We start from the raw sequence: 17,384 nt of genomic DNA on the forward strand, positions 1-17,384 counted from the left end.
AAAAATCTTAACAATCTTTTGAATTACCTTTAGTAAAATGATCTACTATGTCTTCGGAACCATAACAATTAATAACAGTCTTTAAGCGTGAATATTTTTTGTATTTTTCGTTTCCTCCTCCAGATACCAAATTAAATCAATATGTTGATTTCGAAAATCTAAATATCTGGTAACCAAAGACAACAGACGATTCTTATTATTACTGATTTTTTTAATCTGTTCGTTTAATAATATTTTATTAACCCACTTTACACTTTGATATCGTTTAAAAAACAAATTCTCACCTAAATTTACACAAATTAACACTATCCTTCATTTTATTTTATACAGTTAAATAAAGATTATCCACAACGATATTTGGTCCTAGTATCCATTTATTCCTCCATATAAGCTTCAACCGTATCAAATTTAATGCCCTGATGAGGGTTTCTTCAAAAAGGGAGGCAAATTTTTCACTAAGCCGATTAATATATAGATCGTTCTCCAAAAAAACCATGAGATTTTTTAAGCCTTATACGGATTTCTGATCGTCTTTTTGATATATGACCATAAAAAAAGTAAAGTCTTGACCATATTGACTAACTGAACTGGTCATTGATCTTGATAAAAAACAATACTACTGTAAGATCCACTTAAGATATAATATACTGATGAAAACACAATGAAATAATAAACAATAGACCTTTCAATATCTTGTTGACGATAAGAGCTTAATGGAAACTTCAATCAAAATGAAAATCATGACCAAGTAACCATATCTGATTTTTGTGTTTTGTATTTCCTTATTCTTATATAATGCTTTTCTTATATTGTTTGAAACTATCAATTATATGAGTCGTTTTGATATCCTTGTTACGAAAACAATTAATATATTATTACGTAAGTATCAGTGTTTGATTTAATAAGCTGTCATAGATAGGAAATTGATTAATGTATACCCATACTAGGCCGTTGTATCTAGTCATGATCAATATATCATTTGGTCATAAAAGTATAATTTGAATTAACATCAAGCCCTCAACGACTATTCCTACGACTTATTTTCTAGAAAAATACTACTGAAATATATATAAATATAAATATATTCGGCAAATTTACAAAGCTTCTTTTGGTACAATTATTCTAGACGTAGATATAAATTGGTAACCAACACATACGCTAAAACCTATACGATTAATTAATTAATAAATAAGTTACATTAGTTTCTAATTATATTACAGCGTAAAACGATTTCAATAAATATTATTGAAACAGACGAGATAGTATTTTAGAGATTTTCGGTACGTTTAGCAATACTTCTTTCCACGCATCATCAGTAGTCGATGTGTTCAACTTTAGTTGATTTGGGATTGTTTCGGGTAACCTCGTTATTCCTGATTAAGCTGCCCTGGTCGGTAGGGGAAACGTCCGACTGCAAGAAAATCGAGAACAGTCCCTCTGTTTTATAGCGTCCATGACGTCCTGGAGATGGTGGGATACAGAATATGCCAGATCAGGATGTAATCTGAAAAGAAAAACAATTCATTAACACGTTTTGAGAAATCTGACGTAAAATATTTAATCACATTATGCTTTTAAAAACCCTAATTCTAGTGCATAGTTATCATAAAAATGCATAAAAAGTGTGTTTAAAAATAAGTTTTACGAATTATTTCGTACTTGGCTCCTATAACAGAAATCTGTTCGCGGAAGCCAACGATGAGTGACTTCTCAAAAGCTGAATCATAGATATATAATATCGATATTCATCAGTAAAATCTCAGAAATTGTCAAGTGCATTTGCGCCTTTCTTGAGTGTTTTGGTTTTAAATTATTGTTATAATTAAGTTATATTGGTGGAGACTTTAATGTTAAACATACAGCTTGGGGTTCACGAATAATAATACCTGGAAAAGGAAACGAATTACTCAAAGCCATTAACCTTACAAATTGCAATTATCATTCAGGGCGCGAACTCACTTACTGGCCCACAGACGGTAATAAAGTCCCACACCTGCTGGATTTCTTCATTTCAAAATGCATCTCATTAAATCAAATTTGTACAGAAAGCTTGTGCGATATAATATCTGATCACACTCCAATATTGTTAACATTGGGCGCGACAATCCTAAGAAAAGCAAAAAAGCCTAATCTTACCAACAAATATATCAGTTTGAAAGTAAGACTTAAAGGTATAGATGATCTTGAGCAACAAACCAAAAATATAATTGAACAAATTCGGTCAGCTTCAAAAGATGCTACTGCCCAATGCCCAATACCAAGAGAGAAATCAGAGTATGAAGAAATTTACTCCCTCGAAATTATAGAAATGATAAAAGAAAGGCGAAAATCTAGTATGGCACAGAACCAGAAACGCTGCAGACAAAACTACTTTTAATATAATTAGTAATCAGACGAATCAAAAGATTAAAGAATATAAACAGAATTGCTTTCAAAAATGTGTAAGTGAATTAAGCCCAGAAGCAGACAAAGATTGTTCACTATGAAAAACAACTCGAAGATTTAAGACCAATTATTCGAGTACTGCCAATTAAAAATGATCGAAATGAATGGGTTCGACGCAACGATGAAAAAACTGAATTGTTCGCACAATACTTAGCTAACATATTTCAACCTAATGATATAGAATGATATAGAATCTACCATGGTGTTTTTAACATCCTGTTTATCAATCCGATGTAGATCTAAATCTAATTTCTCCACTGGAAGTTACCACTGAAATTGATAACCTCAATCCTAAAAAGGCACCTGGTATAGATGACATTTCACCTGGATTATTGAAAGAACTGCCACGAAAAGCAATCATCATGTTGACATATATATTTAATGCCTATTTAAAGCTAAAGTATGTCCCGAAATGCTTTAAAGTTGCACAAATAATTATGCTCAAAAAACCTGACAAACCTGCAGAACAAGTCGAATCTTACAGGCCTATTTTGCTGCTAGCCGCAATATCAAAACTATTTGAGAAACTAATATTTAGACAGGTTAAAAATTTTGTAATAACACCATATTTTCAGTTTGGTTTTCGAAATCACTCAACAATCGATCAAGTGCACAGAAACTGCGGCTATTGAAAAAGCGTTTGAGGAAAAGAAATACTGCCCTGCAATATTCCTGGATGTCTCACAAGCTTTTAATCAGATACTCCCAACTTGATCTAAAATCAAAGAGGTTGATTTATAAGACAATTATAAAGCCAATTTGGACCTATGGGGTGCGAATATGGGGTTGCACTAAAAATTCAAATCAACTAGTCATCTAACGCTGTCCAAGGTTTCTCGATTTATTACCAATGTTTTTCGCTAATAATAATAAGTTATTATAATTTTATTATTGAGGGATACATATTGATGTATTTTTTCGCACTCGTCTTGCTTGTGAATTAATCCAAGTACAAATGAAAAGTAATAATAAATTAATGTATAATTAGGATTGAACTAAGCGTATCTAATAAAGATGTTATAAAAAATAATTAAGTTATCAAAAACCCAATATGTATAAGAAAAGACCACTGATTCAAAATTAAATTAAGTACTAAGCAAATCCAAGTGATTCAGAATTTGATGGGATTTTTGGCGATGATATTAGCGACTGTAGATGTAAAAGGAAGTTGATACCGAATCTGAAGATTTGGGATATCTGGTACATATAAATTATATTAATATTTATTTTATAAATCCTAATTATCGTAATCTTTGATAATTGAGTAATATATTATTAATTGATTAATACCTAATCTAACTATTAATGTTTTAATTTTTTATAACTTCTGTTCTTTTAGATTTATTTTTAATTTTACCTTGTTAATTAATTCTGTAAATATACTTTCTAATTTCATTCGTTTGAATTAGAATTTACTAGTTTTGATATTTCAATTTTAGTTTCTTTGAAATATTGTATATTTTAATCCCTTTGGAGTTTAACTATTTCTGATAACATATCTGATTTTTTTATGAATTTGTTTTGTGACCTTCAGTCACAATTTGTTTATTTAATTTCATTATTGGTCGTTATTTTTGTAAAAAAGTGACTTATAAACATTGACAGACTCCAAATTTCAATATACAAATAATTAAGTTTAAGACATATTAAATAAACTTATCAATATAGAATATCATATACCTGGATATAGTTTTTTTTACAAGATCAGATAATTTCCAAACAGAATTGATATCTATATAAATAAATAAATTGAAATAATTGTTGTACAAGTGATGTTATGATTTAAAACAATAAATTGATGAAAACATCAGTTCTCAGCACTACTGAAAACTGAATTTAAACTGCTGGATAGAATAACGTATCATATATTATCCCACGAACAAATGTTTGCAAATTGCAAATGTTGGAAAATTAAAATTAGTTATCTTAAGGTCAGAACAATGTGACAGCCAACAAGATTACCAATAAAGATAAAACAATATTAATAATTATAATCTAGAAAGTCAACTTAAAAGATTAAAGCAATTAATTAAGATACCTTCATTAGCAACTGAATATGAAATAATGATTCACTGGATATTAGTGTAAGTAGACCATTGTTTGATACCAACTTGATTTCCTTTAGAAATGGTTTGTAATTTTTTGAAATCTATTTTTTTTATTATATTTTTTATTATATAATATTATATTATATATAGCATTTATTTATAGTAATATTTTATTTATATTTGAACTTAATTAATATTAATATTTTAATATTGTTTATTTTAATTACGTTTAATTAACAATAATTAATAAATATTTATAACTATGATAATATATATATTACGAAAAAATAATCTGCTATTTGTTTAAAAACATCCATCATTTTTATAATAAATGACATGTCAGGAGGCTATAAAAGAACAAATAGGCATCGCCACAATCTTATCTATCTTCAATTACAGTATCTGACGTCGTTATCATGGCATCAAGACCACACATAAAAACCATTTCTTCGCATCTGGTACAAGTGAAAGAAAGATGGTCGACACTCAGTTGCCTTTATTGAAGGAATGTTTTAAAGTACAATCAACAACATCATTCTTTTGATAACTATCTTTAGCTTAGCTATTTTAGTGTTAATCCTTCCTTAAATGTTATTCTATTAAATATAGTGTGTTAAACGTTAATATTTATATACTTTTATTGTTTTATTACTTAATTTTAACACTTCCTCTAATTACGTTTTTGTTATTCTTTATGTATTCATTTTTTATTCACAGTGTAAGACCAATATAAAAAAATTAAAATAATATATATCAGTTAAATAAAAATAAACAATTAAGAACTGAAATATTGTCTTTTAAATAAAATTTAATACGATAATTTAATACGATTATTTAAAATACCATACATATAAATATAATACAATTAAAGTATATATACTATATTATGTTCAACAATTACTCTCACATAAATGAAAAGAAATGGCATTGTTTTCTGTGCATATTACAGCTGGTATGATGATAATTACTATATAAGCAGTAGAAAGTATTTATATTGCGCTTGCTGCATATCTAGAAGGCCATGTAGGTCAGCGAAAGTTTATGAGAAGTTAGGATGGGATTTGGCCATGGAAGGCCGTCCGATTATTAAGTGTACGTTCATTAGAAATGTTTTTTTCAAATTATTTATTATACCTTTATGCTATATCTCTCCTTTATTTATATTAATTAGGTCTTTATTTTGTAAATACCAATTATCGTAATCACTGAAAATTGAGTAATATAACTTATTATTACTTGATTAATACGAACTATTTAGAAGTTTTAAGTTTTTATAACTTCTGTTATTTTATGCCTTATTTGATTCATTTAAATTAAAATTTACTCATTTTTTCATTTTGCTATTTAGATTTTTTGACTGATTTTATTTATTAAAATTTGATGTTTTATGACTTTGTTCTCCGTCTTATAGTCACTACTTGTTTGCTTCATTTCATTATTGTTCATTATTAAGCTTTGTAATATTTCTTTTTATTGATTTTAGTTATTTATCGTTTTATCTAGTTTTACTGTCACAGGATAGTAACTTATTTTTATAGAAATATTGCTTCTCTTAACTTTTTGATTCTCTTAACAATTTTATAGTACTATATATAAATCTATCGTTTCACAATTAACCGTTTGTAGATCGTTGGATTTATCATTTACATATATTCATAAAACATAGTCAGACTTCTTCATAAAATATAAATTATTTCAGAACGGCTGTCTTCAGTTTTGGCTTATTAGAGGCAAAGTTATTAATATCAGCTGTACAAATCAGCTAGCATGTTTCTATACATTCAATGAACTTATGGTAATATCATTATTATTTCAATACTTAAATGTCTTAACTATACAGAAAATCTAAAGAAGATGGTAACAGACAATGCCATTTTTAACTGCTTAACTGTCAAAAGTTTTAAAACAATAACTCTAAAACTGTTATCCTGTTGTTTTGTTTTTGTAAAATATTACTCGAAGAGATTAATATAGCTTTACAGTTTTTTTAGGTTTTTGTTTAAGGTCTCGACCAAGATTAGTACGAATACATAGTATTTCCAAATTAGTATATAGAGGTACTAACATCTTATTAGGTACTTGCACGTATTCTGATATTTTTATTGTAGGCATACGTCGATATATATCAGCTGTAACATTTTCACTCGGATTTAGCATCTCGTCATACCTTGATGATCCCACTAAGTGCTCAGCAAGCATTTATGGCTATGAATGTTTCAATTTGGTGTCGAGGTGGATAGCTTGGCATTATGATTGTCATAGTAATTCATATTTCATTGGCACTCAAAATATACTACAAAGAATTCTTCTTTTTGTAACCGCGATGTTAAAACAGCTCGAAATGATTTCAGTCAATCCATATGGTAGAAATTCTCCATTTCTTAAAATCTTCTCATCGCGTGCAAACATGTAAAAACTTAATTAATCAACTGTTAAGCTGTCCGAATATTCGGAAAGTTTCAGCTAGGTTTTCGTCCTATAAGTCTTACAATTCATTTACTTCGAACTTCTTTAAGCTTTCGATGATTAGCGTCATTAAACACTGGATAATTATTATTGTAAAACTGTTACATAGAGAAATGTCAAAACCATCAAATTTAAGAATTGTTGCTGTTTAGCAGTATTTATATTTCCAGAGACCAGATATTTACCCTACTAGGTATATATACAGCGCTAATTATTTGTCAGGGTAAATACAGGGTGAGTTCTGAAGACCAGTTTATAATAAATAACAGTTTATAATATATAGTTTATAATAAATAACATTTTTTTCACAGCGAAAGAACAAGTGGCAATCAACTAGATGTACAAATTGGGCTGAAGACTAGAAAATATAGCTTAATAGCTCAAAATGTTAACGAGACGAAATATAATGTTAAACAATAGATACTCCCGTTCTAATATAAAACATTTTATCAGTTTATTATAAGGCCTATTTGGACTTGAGGGGTGTATCAAGTCAACTAGAAATCCAACGCTCAAATTTTAGCAACGTGAAAGCAATATGGCTACTGGACAGGGCGCAGGAAATCAGGACTGGTATAGTGTATAAGTATTACTATTATCTTTAGATTAAGTAACCTTAATTTTAATTTGTGAGACAAATACAGATGTATTATTCCGCACTTGTTTTGCTTGTATATGTTGCAAGTACAACAGAACAATAGTAAAAGCTTCATTTATAAATTAGGAATGTACTAAGCATATCTAATGTAAGATGTAGTAAAAAAATCTTACAACGTAGGTCATTTTTCGCTAAATGATGTATTAATATCGAGTATTGTAGCGTTATTATTATTAAAAAAGAAATTACACACGCAGCAATCAATAAAAACGGTGAGCATTTGCTGATCTTCTTCAAAATAGGTTTAAAATCAATGAAATTGATATTGAATTTGACGACTCAATTACGTTTGGCACGCCGAAATAATTAACCAATGATGTCAAGTTGACATTAATCCAAATAAAACACCAGGCTATGAATTAATAACAGGACAATTGCCGAAAAAATTACCAAGAAATAAAATTATAAAACTCACTAACTTGATCAATGCAGCATATCGGCCGAACATGTGATGAAAAAACCCTATGAAGTTAAAAAGATATGTTCAGCTATATTCTTAAATGTAGCACCAGTCTTCAGTAAGGTAAGGTATAGCGGCCTTGTTCATAAGCTACAGAAAATATTACCGAAACCACACACTAAACTATTGAAATCTTAAATTATACATGTTCATAGTTAAACAAGGGGAAAGCTACTCTACAATAAAATAAGCCAAAGCGACTAATTCTTTACCTACTCATATATGTGATATAACACAAATGAAAAATATCAAAACTTGGCTGGAAGGAACATGTAAAAAAGAAAAAGAAAAAACTGTAGTTAAAACATAGAAAAATGTATTGGTTAATTGGAAAAAAATCACAATTATCAGTACATAGTAAATTGCTATTATACAAGTATTGAAACCTACATGGACAAACGGCATTCAATTATGGGTACGTTCCGCTAAATTAATCTAAATACAGTACTAGTTCTTGACAACAAAGTCTTAAGAAGATTGTAAGTACATCGAGATACTACCGAACTAATTATTTACACTGAAACCTTCAGATACCTACTGTTAGTCAGAAAATCAAGAGAAATGCAAAGATACATGATAATAGGTACCATTCTCATATCAATATTAAACTAATATAACTCTTGGATAATCCCAGAATAGTGCTCAGGTGCAAAGGAATCAAACCATTTGATCTTATGTAGTGTAGTGTATGTATGTAGTGTACATTTAATGGAAAAATAGCTTTAATACATACATTTTATAACACCAGAGACTAAGATAGGACCATGGGTCCTCCTAAATATATACCTAGATTTAAGTTATAATAAAAAATTGTAGGTTAGTTGGCAACGACTAGTAACAATGTAATAAATAAAAAAGATTGTAAAAATAACAGATACTTCAAAAATTAAGCCAACAGATGGTACACCCTATATTTACCAATATTATATTTTAATGGATTCTTTTAATGCAAATTGAATGATAATGTCTTCCATTCGAATTCGGCGGCACGACAACAAGAAAGTAAGACTGACAACTTCCCGAGCCATCACAGCTATATCAGAAAAAAACGCCGATGTCGTTGTGACACCTTACAGTCGACATTCCTACAACGACCGTTGACATCGCCACCTTGCCGAACGAAATCGAATGCCGCAAACCGGGCGTCAGTCGGTCATTCACTGACCAGTGAAAGTAATCAACGGTCGGTGGCCCATTTCGAGGAGTCTTTTTTTTTCGGAAAAAGTAGCCGTCACAACTTACCTACCGATTACGGAAGAAATTAAAGAGACTTTCTTTGGGCCACTCCCGTGTCTTTACGATTTTTTTCTCTCGTTTCGGATGCCAACGTACGGCCTAGATTCTCTTTTTGCCCGAACCGCGCGATAATGGCGATGATTGACAGTTGGTCAATGTGCCAAATAAGGTCAATGTTCTTCATCAATATTCATTTTTCGGCTGTCTAATCGCGACCGTTGGAATCTCGATGTTAATTATCATAATATATCGATGGGTGTCGTTTTGGCGGAATCCGACTGAGACCTTCCTTTTTATGTTTTGGAAGAACCTACGCATTTTTTTTGATGATTACTTACGCAATGGCCAAATAACTGAATAAAATTAGTTTTTATACCAAAACAAGGAATAGGAAACTAAAGTTAGAACAATGTTAATTTTATTTCATTCCATTTTTATTCATTACCTCATTTTTACAGCGTTTTATTATTTTAGCAATGCACATGGAGGAATAGTGTTACTTATAACTTTAGCTTTTAAGTATATGCGTTAAAATACATCCAAACGATCGTTTTTAATTGCAACAGATTGTTATAATGACGATGATGATGATAAAATAAGCTTTGTCAATTTGTTTTAGAAATATTTTTAAACTATGTGGGATCTAACAAGAATAAACTCTTTTCACAGTTAAAAATTCATGATATATTATTTGTTGAAACATATCCTTAAATAAATTATTTCATTTGTTAGTTATGACATCACGATTTCAATTAACAAATTTCATTATTGTTTTCAGTGTTTTTGTAACTTCATGGCAAGCCTGTGACTATATGAAGAAGCATAGAGATTGATTGCCAAAAATAGAGATAATTTAGACTATATACTAACTTATATTACTTTAAAAAACGTACATTTTCACTAAAGAGCTGTTTGTTTTTATCCTATTTTGCTTTGGTTTATTCTACGGTACTTATTCTAGGACACTTTGAGTTTAACATTTACGCCACTATGAATTGTGAAGTGATTTTTAATAATTACTTCACTGAACTAGATCAAATGGTTTTACTCTCCTTAATATTCTGACTAAGCCATCATTATCTAGCAGCTGGATAACCTCAACATTCATGCGCTGATGGAGCTTCTACTCATATCTTTCATATTTCTAAATAGCGTGATCGACAGTTTCTAAATCAACAATTAATCGCTTAATATAATAATATTGCTAAGTCCTAGAGCTGGACATCATATGTCCACACTGGTTTCAAGACTTTTTAAGTCAGTATATAATAAGTAAAAACTTATTATATACTGACAGGGCTGAATAAATATTCCCAATAACCATTATATTTGTTTGTATTTCAGATTGAGAGCTTCACACTTTTTTTTAACATATGGCTTCCACCTTAGCCTAACATCAAAGGTCATGTCAATATAATTGGCTAGTTGGTTGATTCGAATATATGATACTGATTTCGGATATCTAATATTAATGATTTCAATGTGGAGATAACAGATGAAGAAAAACAACAAGTAATAGTTTTAGATATTAATTGAGCAGTGCTAATCAAACATTTGAGAACAATGAAATGTATTACAATATAACAAATATAAACAGATAGGACCTTATATAAAAATGTTTCAAGATATATTTACTATGGAAACTGGTTAAATATGGTAATGTTAATTTGTGTTTATTGGAAATAGAAGGTCAAATCATTTTATGAACTGCTAACATCTGGTGAAGCTATCTACTAATCAATGATTACTGGTATCGCATTATAAAGAAAAATACTCACATATTGCAAAGAGGTTTATAGATATATTGGGTAGCCTTAAAGTGTTCTATCTCGTTGTCTTCTCTAGATATCGCCTTTTTTGATCAACATTTACCTAAGATTAAATACCACGACCAATAAGTCCCTAATTATAGGACTGTTCTTCATTTACACTTTCTAATATTATGTTTTCTAAAATTACAATTTACTGATTATGATATTTCCTAATATTATATTCTTGTATTATGTATACGTTAACCACTATAACATAATATTCCTGCAATTGGTAGTCAACATAATCCATAAATGGAATAGAGATTGGAAAATACCGTCACAACTCAAAATATATCTACGTCAATTTTGCAACAAAAAGACAGAACCGAGTCACTTCAAATGATAGACTAAAATGGAAACATTATCATGCAGAAGAAAGATTATCATCATTATCATCAGAAACATTATCAGACTAAAAGTTAAACAACTTACTTTGTACAACGTATTAGTTAGTTGGAAGATACTCTCAACTTGGCCAAATATCAAAGAAATTGATTTATATAGATTATGAGTCAATAATAAAGTCTATTTGGATTTATGGGATGCAAATGTGGTACTGAAATCACCATTTCATATTGCTACGTAAATCACGAAGAATTGCACGATGATCTTAAAAAGCGTGGAAAGATGCTATCGCAACAGTGGAAGCAATATAACTACCGATAACAGGCAGGACATCAAAAGATTGAAGCGAACCAAATCACATCAACTTGTCCACAATGTATGTATTACTACTAACTTTAGCTTGAATTAGTCTATTTTAATTTTAATCAGATATACATACTGATTTTTTCCACACATACTTTTACTTTTACTTATTTACTTTTTTGAATTTATTCAGGTACAAAGTAAAATAACTAATAAATTAATTTATAATTAAAATTCTGATAAAAACATTGTAAATAAAAATCCAGAACTTAACCAATTTCTAAAAAAATATGTTCATTAAAATATTCTTTCCTATCCTCAATATAGATGTTCAAGTAAATAGTGAATGAGTCACGGGATTAATTAATTCATTGTACAAGGATACTCAAGAGCTCAATTAAGAAAAGCCTGTGTTAATTCAGTTCAATGCTACCAACTACTAGAAAAACATTATGTCGTCATCTTTTACACATTGAGGACTGATTTTGTTTGCATAAAATGAACGATATTTAAAAAAATATTAATAAAACTATAAAAACCGTTAACTTACGATCCAAGTAAAGTATCCATCTTCTTCTCCATAAATACGGTCTCATCTGGATGCTGTTGCAGCATAACTCGACAGAAGATCTGTTTGGAACACGGCGTATCTGACCAAAAGGTCGGATTCATCAGTCCGGGAAATTTATCGGATTTCTCGGCTTCTTCGGCTAACTGCAGCGTATCATCCTCGATCAACAAACTCCTTCGGTACCTTCTATGGACGTCTCTGGTTGACCTGCAATGATCGACAGCTCGCATTGTTTAGCTGACTATATTTTTTATATTATAATATACCTGTCATGATCGTCATCTGTTTTGGTCGGTGATTGCATTACGAAAATTAGATTTGGGTCGATTCCGTTCTGGTTATCTTCTTGTAAAGCTCTCATGCTGATAACGGGACTGAAAAGTCGGCCCATAGCTGCTGCACCTAGCCCCAGAGCTGCTCCTCCAGCTACCAGACCTTAGAAACACGAAAAACACCATCAGCACCCGTATTATATTCCGTTTTAACTGTTTCTGTACCTAGAGCTGGAAGGATCACAGAACCACCTGCAGCTGGAGCCATTAAACCAACTTTGTCTTCAGCTTGTCGCTGAGCATTGGGGCCAGCGAAGCCGAAATTTTTCGATATCTTCTGCGTAGCTTCCACCAAAGGCTCGAACACCGGTCTGGTGATCATCTGCATTTTCTCCAGTCCATTTTGGACATTATCCTTGATGCTTTCGGTGATTTTAACCTTCAAATATCAAGTTATTGATTGAACATTAAGAAAGAATATGAGTACTCATACCCAGAAGGGCTGTTCCTGTTTAGGCTTGACGTAGTAAGTGTTGAAAGGGTAGTTGATGACGTCCTTCTTGTAGAAATCGATGCCGTTTGTATTAGAGTCCAGGTAGTACCTGTTTTGTTGTCTGCCAGTGTCTACACTGTCTCCATAGGCTGTATAGTCTTTTTCTCTGAAATCGTATAGTTTTTTTATTATAATTTCTATTAATTTCGATATAAGCATCATACAGGCTTTTTACAATGTGTTATATAGTAGTGTTTTATTTATTTATCTAAGTATTATCTGAGTTGTTATAAGTAAATATTATTAAAAATACATAACGTTCTGTTATAAGTAAGTATTATTATTATTGAGTATTGAGTATTAAGTATTACCTTCTGTGGTCACTTTTGTTAAGATAATTTTAGGTTATCTGGTCATAATTCCTTTTAATGTTTTCGGTTTCGGTTAGTTAATTGCGGGTTTCACCCAATTTTCCTCTTCACCGATGATGTTTTACAATATTTTTGTGTATGTCGTCATTACTATCGATACTGTGAAGAGTTAATGCAATGAATGCATGTTAACAATTCAGATATCTTCTTCTCTGTCTGATAGATTATAACAGGTCAAATGAATAGTCCCCGGCGTACCATAGTAAAACATATTTTTTTGGCAAAATTACTTTTTCTTATTCAACATAATTCCCTTCAAGGACTATACACTGATCATAGCGACCCTCCAACATCACTTTCGACGATAACCTTTTTATTCGACGAAAATTTCTTCCCAGCGAGCATTCTTTTGAGATTTGAGAACAGGAAATTGTCGCCTTCACAAACACATGTATAAAACATGTTTCTTTTATTAGTATTGATGATAGAACTTTTCAAAACTTTGAAAACATGAATCCTAGGAATGGAATGGATATTGAAGCTATTATTTGAGAACATGATAAGTTTGGTAAGACGTCCTTGAGAAAATCAATTACTTGGATGCTTAAGAAATATAAAAAGCCTTTGAATAAAATATAATACATGCTTTTGTCTATTAAAAAAAGCAATATTACTCATTCATTATTTTAGTCTATTTAAATGCTAATATTAAGATAAAAAGCGACCACATATTACGTGGTTACATATTTAGCTGTTCTCTCAACATCCTCATCGTCAAATTAATTCAGTTCTTAAGCTATTTTTAACCGAACATTCTTTAATAGTACAATATCGTCGATTTTCGTGCACACATCACTTATTGAATAACGAAAGTGATTTTCCATAATCATCTACTTTCAACTATGAGCAATTAAATTTATTATTCTGTTCTTCGCCTCCATTCGCTTTCGTTTCATTTGCATTATTCAGCACGTACAGTTCTGCGGTGAGTAAACAGTGACGAAGAGAGATCGCGTAGTGGGCCTTGAATATTGTTACCGGGATATTTACGATGTTCATTTGTGCGCACTTTCCAGGTGATAACATCGCCTGGCGGATAATGTCGTCAATAACTGATAATTTACCTATAGGAATCTCTGAGAACACCAGGTCCGTAATCCTCATCGTCTCGGGTCACCTTGGCTGGCTGTACTCCTAGTTCCGGATGGGCGTATTGGAGTACGGGGGTTCGAACTCCTTCATTGAATGTTACTGGACTTAGTTTTGTGGCACTGAAAATCAGATAGTTGATTATATGTTATAATTTGTTTAAATTAGAGTAATTATGTTATGTTTGAATTTGTATGATGCAAATAAATATTAAATATTAACATAAATATTGAATAATATATAAACAAGAGTAAATTAAAGATCATTGCTAATTAGGTAAGTAATTAGAATGTTACTTAATATCTGGCAAATTTTAATTAATTAACTTTTGTTCAAACAAATGGCTATTTCAATGTAAAAAAATATTTCTGCAATCCCTAAAACTAATGGTGCCAATAATTTGGATTACTAGTATACATTTGTCTCATTTATCTAATATAGTACCGTGTCATTTTTATCGCATATGATATCATGGACAATATATTATTTTCGTTGTATGATGAATGTGAAAACATATGCTTTTTATTGTTATTTTGAGTATTGTAATTTTGAGTATCACATTGATTAAGTTCTGTTAGATAGTAAGTTATCGAACTCATTTTGAAAAAAGTGTGTTGAAAAGCATCTTGTATTATTAAGTATAACTATATTGCATTAATTACTAGGTGTACATTATATTGGAATGAATTGATAACGTTTTAGTTGAAACAAGCTTTGTTAAAATAAAATTATCTTCTATTAATATCCATAACAATTTTTTTATCCACTGATGAATTAAACGAATTAAATATTTTTTTAGAATAATCTACCCCTAAACTATTATTGAATTATACTAAAAAATTTTATACTATTTACATCAGATACACCATCTGCTACAATCTACTAACTTATCACTAATGTTTATTTACCACATCTGCTTTATTGTTATATTTATAGTGTATTTAAATTGCAAATCATATTATATTTCTAAAAACTAATCATTATTATAATTTCAAAGGTAGATGTTTTAATAAACAAATACACAAGATGTTAAAAATAAAAGTAGTTGGAAACATATAAGACTTTCATTCCAAAAGCAACTTTAATCTGACTCGATTAATTAAGGTGTAAATATTCACAGTTAATTGCCATATAAAGATAATGAAGGAGGCGGATATATTATTCAGATAGTTTTTGTCATCAGGACATCTTTAAAAAGTTTGCTATATATTTATTTGTTGCCTTCGATAATAAATAAACTAAATTATAGTAGAATATCTATTGATTGCTGAAGTAGTTATATAGCAAAAGTGACTTAAATGAGCATAGTTATTGTGATTGCGTTCAAAAGATGACGAATAGTGGAAATTCTGAAAAGGTCTACATGAAAACATATAAATGGGACGTTCATTATACAACATATTCGCCAGACTTGTCACAACTCATCTTAAACGAAAGCCCATGACCTATAAATTGGATCGCTTTGTAAATGGACTTGGATGTAAAATAATAATAACTTAACAAAATAAAGCATTCTTCCAACTAGTAAAATGAAAGAACATATTGATCAGCATTTATTCTTAATGCAAATATTTAATTATAAAGCGACTATTTTGAGACTAATTTGTACACCTCTAGTATGATTTAAAATGTATTCTATTATGTTGTATTTACCTATACTTATTAGCTATATACGACTCTTATTTTCACATCTTCGTTATTGATATTTAATAATTTAGGACTTTTCACGAAATAAAAATAATGATCAATAAAAGTGATATATAAAATATAATGTATTCAATCATAAGATAAAACATGTAACGTGATTATAATAAGCCTTTAAACACTAAAAATATCTGATATATGTATGTCTGATGTGTTTATTATGAATTCGGTTTTGATAAAAATAGTTATTTTATTTGATGTTTTTTTCGAATATTTTTTTATTTAACACTGAGTGATTATTTCTTTCTTTAATTCATAATAACAGTAAATAATGGGATAATCTATAGTTACCTATCGTTAAAGAAACTGTTGTTCAGTAAAAGTGTAAAGTGTTAACATGTAAACTTTCTACTAATTAGATTAGCAGTAATCTCTTCACTGGTTTTAATGTTCATTGTTTTTGGGTTAAATTAACACCTTTTGAAAAACTTATAAGCTATATGGAGTGCTTACCTTGGAGGACTGTACATTTTTGATGGCGGGTAGTAAATTTGACTTTGAGGATCTTGCAGCATTCTTCTCTGGAACTTATTACTCTCGTTTTGATCGGAAGTAGCTCCACTGTAACTATTATAGAGGTTATTGCCATTGGTGGCGCTGACACTTTGATCGTTCTGATGATAGTTGCTGGTTTGCCAGTCTATGTGGTCACTTCTATCGTAGGATCGATACTTTCGTTGATGACTCTGGGCTTTCTTGACCTCCTTATCGTTGATTTCCTTGATGTAATCAATGAATTTGATTTTTGAAGCCAGTTTGTTGTCTTCTTTGGTAAATGGTCCTAGACCTCCTGGAAAATACCCAATCTTGACATTATGACTACGAATCAGTTTTTAAAATATTTCGATAATCAAAAAGATACCGCCAATTCAGTTGGTTTGATTTAGTACCGAGTACCGAGTACAAGTGAGTTTCAATATTTTAGTGGGGGTGATCTGATAATAGTTGATGAAGAACATTATGGTCTACTAAAAATGACAGAATTTAACGTATTCGTAGCTTAATGTAACTGAAACCACTACGAAAGACTATTATTTATTGTAACTGATCTG

The 17,384-nt window shown here is 30.1% G+C and overlaps 1 protein-coding gene across 1 annotated transcript in view; it reads right to left on the reverse strand.

Moving 5' to 3' along the window:
- Window positions 1-1,064: 1,064 nt before the first annotated feature.
- The window catches only part of LOC143191424 (uncharacterized), a 47,881-nt gene continuing 31,561 nt past the window's right edge, over window positions 1,065-17,384 (reverse strand). The window contains exons 6-12 of the mRNA XM_076396477.1: window positions 16,786-17,122; window positions 14,604-14,750; window positions 13,109-13,274; window positions 12,841-13,054; window positions 12,610-12,778; window positions 12,323-12,550; window positions 1,065-1,504 (exon numbers count right to left, since the gene is read on the reverse strand). Coding sequence (XP_076252592.1) covers window positions 1,378-1,504; window positions 12,323-12,550; window positions 12,610-12,778; window positions 12,841-13,054; window positions 13,109-13,274; window positions 14,604-14,750; window positions 16,786-17,122 — 1,388 coding nt within the window. The 3' untranslated portion in view covers window positions 1,065-1,377. The remainder of the gene's footprint in view (window positions 1,505-12,322; window positions 12,551-12,609; window positions 12,779-12,840; window positions 13,055-13,108; window positions 13,275-14,603; window positions 14,751-16,785; window positions 17,123-17,384) is intronic.

Source organism: Rhynchophorus ferrugineus, unplaced genomic scaffold (genome assembly GCF_030347505.1).
Source record: "Rhynchophorus ferrugineus isolate W39M unplaced genomic scaffold, kcgeb_rfMv2 rfM2, whole genome shotgun sequence".
NCBI classification, from domain to species: Eukaryota; Metazoa; Arthropoda; class Insecta; order Coleoptera; family Curculionidae; genus Rhynchophorus; species Rhynchophorus ferrugineus.